This window comes from Coffea eugenioides, chromosome 5 (genome assembly GCF_003713205.1).
Source record: "Coffea eugenioides isolate CCC68of chromosome 5, Ceug_1.0, whole genome shotgun sequence".
Classification (NCBI taxonomy): domain Eukaryota; kingdom Viridiplantae; phylum Streptophyta; class Magnoliopsida; order Gentianales; family Rubiaceae; genus Coffea; species Coffea eugenioides.
In genome coordinates, this window is record NC_040039.1 from 50,726,952 (window position 1) to 50,738,665 (window position 11,714).

General features: G+C 41.2%; 2 protein-coding genes across 5 annotated transcripts; both read right to left on the minus strand.

The window, feature by feature from the left end:
* Window positions 1-1,365: 1,365 nt before the first annotated feature.
* Window positions 1,366-3,115, minus strand: LOC113770228 (nuclear transcription factor Y subunit B-3). The gene has a single exon (XM_027314637.1). The coding sequence runs from the start codon at window positions 2,309-2,311 to the stop codon at window positions 1,679-1,681; it is 633 nt and encodes a 210-aa protein (XP_027170438.1). The 5' UTR covers window positions 2,312-3,115; the 3' UTR covers window positions 1,366-1,678.
* A 3,905-nt stretch (window positions 3,116-7,020) lies between these two features.
* LOC113770226 (uncharacterized PE-PGRS family protein PE_PGRS54) lies at window positions 7,021-11,714 on the minus strand. 4 transcript variants are annotated; one of them, XM_027314635.1, is made up of 3 exons: window positions 11,603-11,714; window positions 8,926-11,448; window positions 7,021-7,495 (listed from the first exon to the last, which is right to left on the minus strand). In XM_027314635.1, exon 2 carries the CDS (start codon window positions 11,419-11,421, stop codon window positions 9,157-9,159), a length of 2,265 nt encoding a protein of 754 aa, XP_027170436.1. In that variant the 5' UTR covers window positions 11,422-11,448; window positions 11,603-11,714; the 3' UTR covers window positions 7,021-7,495; window positions 8,926-9,156. The 4 variants fall into 4 exon arrangements, with proteins under 4 accessions (XP_027170436.1, XP_027170434.1, XP_027170435.1 ...); XM_027314633.1 differs by having other exon boundaries at window positions 8,926-11,481; XM_027314634.1 differs by having other exon boundaries at window positions 8,926-11,493.

Consider the following 11,714-nt stretch of genomic DNA (forward strand, 5'->3'; position numbering starts at 1 on the left):
ACAAGGAGCGAGTCTTGTATCCCCTTTTTGGTTTTTGGTGACATGTCTGGCGCACCTTGCGGAATAGGTAATCGCTCTCGTGAAACTTGTGGAAGTGGACAATAAGTGGAAAACAATACAATGTGAGTTTAGAAATTGTGACGTAATCTCGGTGCTTTATGTCAATGTCATGGTCAGCACAGTGTTGTTATCAATTTTTTTTTTTTTAATTTTAAAAACTTTTCTAGCTGTTCAGTACTTGAGTTGCCCGGGACAAATGGATCCACCTTGTGGTTGTGGTAGTGGAGCACTCGTTAAAAAAAGTGTAGAATGACTGTAGTCGTTGCAGTGCCTAATGGGACAAAAGTGGATGCATTGATACCATTGGTGATATAGGATCGTAGGACTTGGTCGTTGGGTTGACCAAAGCAAATTCCAATTCTTGTTGGGTGCATTTAAACAGTGTGGTCGCAACTGTAACGGTGCCTTCAACCGCAGGGATTACAAAAAAAAACATGAAGGCCGCTGGCAGGATTGAATTTCGTTGTTTTGATTCATCTTTCATGGGTTTTTGCTGCGCCGCTGAATCAATTTGAAGATATGGAGATGGTTGAGATTTTACTCTCTTTCGTGCATAGGGGAAATTGCTCCGATTCGATGCACGTTTCTTGTAAATAAAATATCTTCCATAGCTTTCATTGGATTAAGATAGACAGAGTGAAGACAGGAGAACAAGATGAATTATCTTCTTTATGCCTGCCTCGTGGGCCGATCCACGTTCAAAGCAGAAAATCACCAAAAAAATGCCCTCTCATCGTTGCAGGCCTCCCCGACTGGCAGTTGAAAGCTTAGCCATAATGATGACGTGGAAAGACGCATGATCATTCAATCTTTATGTGCTGACACTTGCCAAGCTCTCAAGGGTCCACTTGGTTCCCAGATTAACAAAATTGAAGAAAAAATGAAAGCACTTTGTACTGAGTGACTGACTTTGCATCATGGGCATCCCGGCCTTTTCCTTTTATTGCTTCGCATGTGCGCGTTTAATGCAATCACTAACCACAACCGCAGCCAAAAGCTTTCTATAGTTTTTCTACTGGTGGACTGTTGTCAAAAAAGAAATTGTTTAATGACAAAGAAGCTTGTACTACTATTTAAATGGTAAGCAGCAGGTAAATCCCCCAGAAAAAAGGGCATTGCAATTCTGATACCTAACGTAAAAGGAAGTTATTCATATGATTTGATTGTACTTCATAATATCTCACTTGTATGCCAAGGAAGCAGAATAAGTCTCAAATGAGTATACTACGAGGGTAATAATCCATCAAGGAAGTAAATCGTGTCGTGGCTCTCTCTCTCTCAAGTCTTAAGTCTTAACTGCTGTGCTGAAGTGAAGTCCAACTGAACTACTACCTTATAGTACTGCTGCTCTACATCAGTCTTGAAAGCTGACAAAACTTTCAAAGGCTTATTACCCCTAACCGAAAAAAACGAGATTTTACTCTAATCAAATTCAAATCCTCATGTACATTCATACTACCAACATATTTCTTATACATGTATAGGAACAATTCCTATATAATATTCCATTTTGAACATATATAGAAAATATTAAAACATTCCCAATTTCATTTCAGCTGCTACTACTATTTGTCAATCATTCCCGGCAAGGCAATGGCAATCTGCTACAGTATATTGCCTACCTTGGCCTTCCTGGGGCAGATGAACCGGATCCCAGGTAACCCGATCCAACCTTTCCGGGCCCCCCACCAGGCATCTGATTGTAAACCCCAGAGCCGTACACGTGCCCCTGATGATGATGCTGCTGCTGATGCGCTGTCCCCATCATGAGCCCGGTTGCACCCCCATACATCCCACCGCCACCCTCCCCTACATAACTTCCCCCAGAATTCCCCATATTCACAACGCTGCCATTCCCCCCGCCGCCTTCTTTCTCCTGCCGTCCGGCCATGGCACTCTTCTCCCCTTCCATGTCCCTAAACCTCTGCAAATAAATCTTCAAGGGCTCCACATAATCTTCAAACCCCAGAGTGGTCATGGCCCACAACAAATCATCACCGTTGATGGTCTTCCTCTTCTCCCTTTGACACTTGTCAGAGGCTTCTCCGGTGATGAAGCTGATGAACTCAGAAACACACTCTTGAACTGTTTCTTTAGCATCTTTTGATATCTTTGCATTTGCAGGCAAAGCTTTCTTCATGATTCTGCTGACGTTCGCTATGGGAAGAAACCTGTCTTGTTCTCTGGGAGAGCTTTCACTGAGGTTGTTGCCATCTCTGTTTCCTCCGGACTCGTTGTCAGAATCAGCCATTGTTGCAAAGTAGTCAAAGATTGGATTCTTTTTTTAATTAATTTTGCTTGAAGAAGAGTCCCCCAACCCTAAAAAAGCTACCTTTTTAATTCGCTAATATATAGTGCAGTGAGAGTAAAGCGGAAGTCTTGGTGGATTTAAAAAGCAAAAAAAAAAAAAAAAAAAGGCTTCTCTTGGGAAGGCACAACTGGGCTCTGATTACAGATAGAAACCCGATGTTAATTATGAGTGGCGAACTATTTCAATAATTAAAGAGAGAAGAAGCTATGGCAGGAAATTAAAAAGACGGCTTAGTTTTTGATCATTTCCGAAATTCCACTGAAATGGGATTTTTCTGTGAATAAAATAAAAGGCTTTTGAAGGAACTTTGAGAGTGAGAGTTTAGAACTTGCAGATGAAGCGATCATGAATGATTGAGAGAGTACAAGCAGCAGCAGTAGAGGAATAGTACAGCTTGAAACATACCATCAGTTTTATGGGCTTTTCAGTAGTGTAAGATTAAAGAACTAGGGAAATCAACAATCGGATACATATCCCATCCGCGGAAACAAAGAATTTAAGAAGAAAAAAGCCTTTGACCTCTTTTCTCTCTCTCTCTCTCTCTCTTTTTTTTTTTTTCCTTTTTGACTCTCAGAACCTTTGAAGTAAGACTTCTGAAATTTTTACAGACACCAGTTGTAAACTGGGATAATCGGCGGAAAATTTATCCGGTGGCCGCAGGGGCGGCTCCGGGGAGGCTTTTTTAGGGGCAAAAAGAGGGGGAGATATTTCAGGAAATTTTGGACAAGGAGAGAAGGTTGAGGTCCGTTGGATCAAATGCTATAATAATGCGATCAGTAGTGATACGTGGCCAAATATGGACCCTTGTATGCCGATAACTATGTGTTCCCGGAGACGAGTTTTCAGCCATTCGATTGGCTGGAAGTGGAGAAATCCGGACCGTTGCTGTGGCATCTGGCACGTGGTCGGCTGCTGCTGGTGATCGATTTTTTTTTAATGCCCAATGGCGATGAGGCATCATTGATGACGTGGACCACGCTGTTCTCATTTTTGATCATCTGCCCCTTTTCTTTCTCGATCTTTTCTTTTTTAATTTTTTTTTTAACTTTTCATTTTTCCATTTTAACAAAAAGGTTTGATCATCTTGTGCTAGTCCTTTCTGTAAGGTTTACTTTGTATACTATTAGAAAGTTTTTTTTTTTGTTATTTATTTTGCAAGATCGTGACCCTTCATTTATAGAGGGGCCAGACCAAATTGGACGGCTAGACCCACTAATCCTACCGACTAATTTAATAGCTTTGATTACAATAATGTTTGATTTGGAAATACTACTAGCAAAAGCAAGTAGCAGATAAAAAAGAGAGAGAGAAATTAAGCATTTAAAGAAAATCTTAGGTATCATAAAGTTACCCCATGGAAAACCCTACCTCTCCTTGATTGTGTGTTTTATTTAATTTAGTTTAGATACTACCTAAATATACTTCTCAGGTATTTAATACTTTTTGAAAAATATAATGATGCTTTGACATTTTCCATGGTTGTTTTCAAGAATTTTTTTAATAATACTTTGGTTATGGATTGGAGAACAAACAAATTATGAGGTCTAACATGAATTCGGGGCTTAAATTAAAGCAAAGTAAGGCCAATGTATAAATTTGGGAACGATAAAAGGACTAACTTGCCAAATGAATAAAGGATTGTTTTTGTCCTTAGAACCAAGGCTAGTTGGTAGAGTATTATTAATCAAGTGATCATGAGGTTTTTTTTTTCTTTTTTTTTGCCTTAAAACTCAACCGCAGTGCGAAAAGTGCAAAAAAAAAAAAAACCCCATTGAGTTTTAACTCAATGACCACAAAAAGGGATTAAACCTATCTTTATACCGTAGGTAGGTCGGGGGTTCGAATATCACTTGTAGTGAAAAAAAATTCAAATGAGATACCGGAACATCACTTTAATCTAGTCGGAAGGCCAAAAAAAAAAAGAGTGTGTTGTTCACTTGACTTGATTCGACTAATTTTTCTTTCGAAACTGTAATTGAAAAAAAATATTATACATTTCATATGAAGTGACAATCTCAGTCCATGCATCACTACGGAGGAGCAATCAAATTTATACGTTTCATTTTTGGTGCTAAACTTTTGCTTTTGTTAGTGGGGGGGTTGGGGGAAGGGGTTGTTAACTTGATATGCTATTAGTTTTGATGTACCTGGACTCTAAGAATGAGATTGTTCTGCGGGAAAAAAAATGAGATGCTAACTCAACTTTATTTTGGTGGCCAAAAAATCATTCACACAATCAAAAAAGTTGGGCCCCATGTCTTCCTCTAACACAAGAAGTCGGTCGGTCCCCGCGTTTCCGCATGGAATGAGTTGATTTGTTGACCAACGTAGGCCGTAAAGAAGGCGAGGATTAGCTATTTCTAGGTCGCCAACAACAGTGTCGACCAATACTAGGAATTTCCTCTTCAATATTCAGACAAAACCGAGGACTTGGGACTGGGGAGGAGGAGACTAATAAGATTATTCAGACAAAATGGAGGGAGACATAATCATGGTCGCTTCCTTTGCATTCCTAAGCCACTACAAAAGTCAAAGACCACCACATTCAGCCCTGCAAATGCAACCCCTGCTACGTGAATTATGAATACAGATTCTTCAAGCCCCCCAACAAAACCCCCAACCACAAAAGGAAAGAAAACCCAGAAACCAGAAATAAACACATAAAAAGTAAAGCATTAATCTGAATGGGATGGATTGGTAATAGATTATTTTGATTTTTAGCCTGGAAAGCCGTCCACTCTCTTTAGGCTTTAAGTTAAAAGAGAGAGTCCATGAAAGATTTTTTAAGTTATGGCATGCAGTGCACAGATACTATAGCATATGTGGTTTTCCTGATGGTAGTTGCAATTTCAGCCATCTTCCATGTGAATTATGATTATAGCCATGCATCAAACCACAACCCTTAGAGCCACTGCCCAAAATACACGCACAACACACACAGAAGAAGAGAAACAAAAAGAAAATGTAAATGAACAAGCAATCTCAGTGGAATGGATTGGTATTACATCATTTTGATTTTTAGCCCTAAAAGCCAGCCCACGCTCATTCGCCTTGACCAAAATAGTGCATGAAAGCTTGCTATTTACTACTACAGATACTGCTTGTTTTTCTGACAGTAGTAACATTTTCCTACAGTTAGTGGTTTTTTCAATCCTATACGATTTGTAAAACATAGGACCTTTTTATCGACATAAGCAAGACTTACAATAAAAGGTGGAAAATGGAAAAACTTGAGGCTCAATCTAGTAATTTCGTGTTTAGATCAAAATCTATTCGGGAATCAATTTTCTTGAACAGCCAGGAGTAATGTGGAAGTGGAACGTCTCAAGTTTCCCTACTAGTAACTGCAGTCTTCAAGTGTTTCCTGTATTAGCAAAAATAGTATCAGGCTATCAAAGCTTGCGGTCAATCAAAATCTCTTTTGCCAAGAAAAGAAAGAGAGTACTACAGCTTTGAAAATAACAAACAGAATTCTGCACACCCCGTCAGAATTAGAACTAGTGATAGATATCGGAGGGATTTCGCTGTGTCCCGGATGGTGCTGCTAAGCTTTGCTTTTTTCTTTTTTCTTTTTTTCTTGAAGGAAGATTTAACAAAATTCCGCTAAGAAAGTACTACTATTGCCATTCAAAGGAAGATTTAACAACAAAAGGTATACAAGCTATCAAAGACAATAACCAATTCTCCCAAAGCGAGTTAGCCACCAAGTGGAACACATAAAGTGCAGGGCTTGCTACGGATCTCTGCACTTTGTAATAAAATTCAAAGATCTCTTTAATAAGTAGGAGTAGGAATAGAGTTAATAAGCAGGAGTAAGAGTAGAATACCACGATTGATCTGGAAAAAAAAAAAGCTATTAAAGACAGACAGAAACTGAGGAGTTGCATTCCCATTTAGATTACCCGACCACTTTCTGCTGGTTAACGGTCCGAGTCCATATAAAGCTAGGCTGGACCAACATAAACAAGGCCAGATCCACACCCAACATTGATTCGTGTGAATTTTGGTACCAACATTCCTCACACAACATGGAAGTAAGTCGTACCCCATCAATTGATACCAAAGTAATGGACATTAACCGGGCTCATCTCCCTATTTTTGTTCCAGGCCTCCAGCAACCAGGTAATTCACAGTCGGAACAAACTTTCTATGGACGAGCAAAATCCCTCGTCATTACAGTTGATCTGATGTTTGGCATTTTGTCGGTAAAAGCTTGCAAGAAATACTTGGCGCAGAGGGAGTTACCACCGCCAAACAGCTCTTGCAATAGAGAGGCGGTGGCCTCATATCAAGTACTATCTTCTTCAACCCCCGACAACAATGCGAATTTATGCACAGAACCTGCCTTTGTTTTCTAAGGCTATTAAACAAAAGATATACTCCTTGCTGCAAATTCGGCAAAAAGCTCTGGGACATTCAAACTTTTACCGCAAATTATTTGCCGTCAATACAACAGAATCTGTGCAAAGAAGCCAAATAATAGCAGGTATTGCCTATTGGAGGGAAAAAAATATAGGGCCAAAAACTAGGCGAGCTAACCGAGCACAAAGATCAAATGCCCAAGACAAGAGATTGGGCTTTGTTAAATTGCTGATTCAGGAATACAGACCAGTACATTTCTTAAACACTGGAGTAAACTGTACAATTCCTGTGCCAAACACAATTTCACTACTACAACAGGTCAGATTCTACAAAAAAATCTACATAGAAAAATTGTATGGTCAACACAGCATACCCAACAAAAAATAGGGGTAAGGGTGAGGATAATACAACAAAAAGATCAATACAAAAAAGGGGCCAGATTAGTCACATCCTCAGCGTATCAATCCTAGTACATCAAATTCAAATAGTAAATTCTAATTATCCACCACATCTCAGACTTCAGCATTCAAGCCACAATCATCATCCATAACACTGGTTTGTTCAAGTGACAATTAGCTAAACAGAAATAGAAGAAAAGTGGCTAACAACTTAGTTGGAATGTTCACTAGCAACAGAATTGAGTAAACAAGTAACGCATGGAATTGGATGCTCTCTCACATCAGAAACTTCATGTCCAACCCCATCTTCAATGACTCCAGGCATCTGCTGAACAGCTTCGTTTCTGAAGTAATATCCTTCAAGCTATGAAAAAAAAACTAGTAAGACCACAAAATCAAGCCTGATGTCTTAATATAACACTGTCAGTACAAAAACTTAAATGCCAGATTAACAATAACTAATCATGAACTTAAATTTTGCAAGAACACAGTTGCACAAGTTCTTGATCAAATTCAGACAACAACAACATGAAACATATCAATTTGTGAACTCACACAGGCCCCATGAAAAGTATTGAAAGTATCCAACAAAGAAATTGTCAGAGTTCAAACTGAGTGGAACACAGTGCACACACTTTAAAGCCATCAAAACTGCCCCCAACCAATTAGTAGTATCATATACCAACACAAAACTTACACAATTTTGAACTTATGTCAATAGCTAAGTTGGACGATTAGACATTTAAAATCAAGAAGATTAGACACTAAATCCTATTTAGCTATTGCTCAGACGAACATTACAATGTACCATTTTGGACAAGGAGTGAAACCAGATCAGATGCAGCAACAGCAAAGAAAAATTTGCATCATGCATAATCTTGACAGATGCATGAAATTGAAGACTACGGTATTATGCATGAACGTAGAAAATGGACATGCCATGCCAGGAAGACGACCAAAACTAATTTCACTGTGAAGATAGACCAGCATCGTAGCAAAAGAATTACCACAGCCAACATAATGAAAAAACACTAAAGTATGGCTACTTTCTTTGAGCAAGTACGGTTGTAGGTAACCAACTTGAGTAAGATCTCGGGAAAGGCAATAAAGGGTTCAGATTTTATTGACACATAAAGCATTCCAAAATTAACTCCATTAACCGGGAAGACACCACCATAAGTGGAAAACTTTTACTTTTTCAAAGACATTTAAGATTCAGAAAGGAGCGAAAACCATTATATACCACTTTGCGGAGGCAAAAGTTAAAGTTAAAATACGGAATCTCAGTTGAACCATGGCAACCGAGAAAAAATGACTAGTTTATTCCTTGTTAATAATTAAAGAATGAAATACACTTGTATTTGGAGCTTAGCCATAATGCAGAAGACAAATGCCAACATCAAATAAACTAAATCAACCACAAGGACATGCCAATATCCTTTTCAAACTGACCAATGCCTAAAAGAAAGGTAATAAATGCATGAGATGCTATTTTCCTATTTTTCATTTACAGTTTATCTATCAATTGGTACGGCCACAATAAATTTTTGAAATCACTAAAGGAACCATGAAGCAATAGTAACACATTCCTACGACACAACGGAAACACAACAGAAAAGTTATGTATAAAACAACAAGTGCAACATGGAAAAAGCTCAAGATGTCAAGACGCAACGACATGCAACCAATTTTAGCAGGTTCAAGTCGTAAAGTAGTGAAAAGTTAAACATTTGTTCTAAGAAAGAAAACTCAAAGAGCTGAATGAAACTAATAGAAGTGGGACAACTGACTTACTCCTTCCAATTGCTGCAGAAAACAGTGCTCCCTTGAGAAAGGAGCTATGGAAAAATCCACAGCATCTGAAAGATGACAGATAGAGAATACTACAAGTCATTTGGTGAAGCCAAAGCCAGGCAACCAAACAGGCAAGTTCGGTGAGAATCTCAATGAATGTCACAGTTCGTGTAACTTCAATCATCATCTTTGAGTAATCAAATCCGGACAGCAATACACCTGCAAGCCTGGTTATTCAGAGGTTAATCGCCGCCTCTTCCCATATTCAGCATCCCTTGATCTTGACCTTTGCTCTTCTTCATGTGATATTCGTGACTTGCTGTGAGTCCTAGAAGACCGTCCCCTGTCCCATTCATCATCGTATTCTAGATCACGTTCCCTGTATCTATGATGATCTGCATATCTGTCCCTGTCATCCCTATGACGATCCCGGTCACGTTCTCTATCACGATCCCTATCTCGGTCACGCTCACGGTCTCGAGAACGCTCCCGATCCCTATCTCGCTCCCGATCCCTGTCTCGTCCAACATCTCTTTCATCGCGTGGCCTCCTTTCTGACCACTCATTTTCATGTCCCGCATCTTTTTCTCTTGGTATATCTCGGTCATACCCTGGTTCTCTTTCGTCACGATATCTCCTCTCCGAAGAACCAGACCAGTCTCTTTCTGAGCCTCTATCTTTTTCTTTGATGGCATTGGGCCAAGCCCCTCTGTCATGACTTACTTCTCCGTACTGATGATCAGATACAGCATCTTCCCCATAACTAGACTCTCCTGCTCTCCCACCATGGTCTTCACCAGCCCATCCACCCATATTAGGATCAGACCACATTCCCATATTAGGTCCATCAACTCCAGCTGTGGGCATCATGCCCATAGTGTTCATAGGCATCCCTCTCCCAAAAAATGCTGGATTCACGTGAGGAGCTACACCAGGCAAACCCACACTTCCAACTGGTGGAAATGAAGACAGAATCCCTGAAAATGGAGGGGTTGGGGCACCAGGAAATCCACCATAACCACCCATTCTTCCCATAGGCCCTCCGAAGCCAGGGTCAAAGCCTTGGCCCATCATTGTTTGAGGATGCATAAGGGGAGGAGTTGGACCAATGCCCTGCCCAAATCCATTCCCACCATTCCCCATCATACCCCGTCCACCCATTCCACCACCCCTACTTCTCATTGGATTCATAGCTCCCCTATTGCCCATCCCTTGAGCATTACCTCTACCCCAATTTCCTCTCCCATACGCTCTATTATTTTCACCACCACCCTGGTAATTACCACCTGTTGCAATGTTGCTACCACCAGGCTTACCCGGCTGATCTCCAGTCCCTCTCCTACCTTGAGTAACAGTAGATTGAGCCATTTGCTGATTCCTGTTCACCTGAGCCTCACCCATCCTCTTGACAGTATAGGGAGAGGCAAATGCAACAACACATGGTCTGCCATTAAAGAGATGCCCATTCATTCCCTCCTTACATGCAGTGGCAGCTGCGGGATCATAAAACTCAACCTGGCAATACCCTTTTGACTTCCCACTAGCCTTCTCATCAAAAAATTTCACCTCTTTCACAGGCCCATACTTGCTCAATTCACTCTCGAGCTCAGCATCTGTCGTCCACCAGTGCAAATCACCTACAAAAAGAATAGTCCCTTGGCCACCCCCAGCACCAGCCCCACCTCCACCACCGACAGTGCCACCAACATTGCCATACCCGTTTCCACCAGCTCCATTTACATTTGCACCTCCTGGCCTCACTGTGCCCTCAATTCCACCCATATTTCCTACACTCCCCATGTTTCCTACAGGACCTGCTAAGCTACCACCAGATGGTGCATGATGATGTGGAGGAGGCTGCTGGTGAACCATACCCCCTTGATTCACAACACTATTGCTAACAGTTTGCTCTTCTAACTCACCTGCCCGCTTATTACTCGAAGGCTGCCCTAACTCAACCCTCAGCCCACCACCACCGCTAGATGTCCCAGTGGGACCACCTCCAGCACCAACACCTGGTCCCCTAAACACCATATTTTGCTGCTGCTGCTGCTGCTGCGGCTGCTGTGGCTGCTGCTGATATCCATCAACAACTCTACCAGATGGCGCCCTAACAGCAGTAGACCCTACCTCATCTCTCTCAAAGTTCCTCTCCTCCCCTCCTCCTCCTCCTCCTCCTCCTACAACACCACCACCATCCAGCGCCCTTTGCGGTGGAGGAGGCAACGGCAGCGCCTGCGAAGAGGGATTCCCAGCCATCTGAACAACCCTTTTCTCAGACAGTCCCTCCTCCTTTCGAACCCCAAAATCCTCAGTCTTTCTAATTGACTGAAGAAAATTCTCCCCGACATTAACATCGTTATAAAGATCCTCGTAGTCATCGTCCTCTTCCCCAAGAAAACCCTCGTCCGCAACGGCCGAGATCGCTTCGTTCCTGTGGAAGTGGTGGTCGTTCGGATCTCCACCGAACCCGCCTCCACCTTCGTTCTCCTCCATGTCTTCTTCCCCTCTTTCTCACAAAACCTAAGGTTAGGGTTTCAATATTTTTTCCCCCAGCTACATAAGTTTCTAAGAAAGCCCAAATGAATACCCAAAATTACAAGAAACTACTGAACCAGACACTAAAAGGAAAAGGAAAAAAAAAAGTACAGAAGAAGGGGGGTTTTGAGGATCTTACCAGAAGAGTGAAACGGAGTTTGGGGAAGAAAGCAGAAAGAAACCCTAATCCGGAAAGTCGTGTTGTGACTCGATTTTGATTTGTACTCGTAGTACTTGTATTTGGGGAGGAA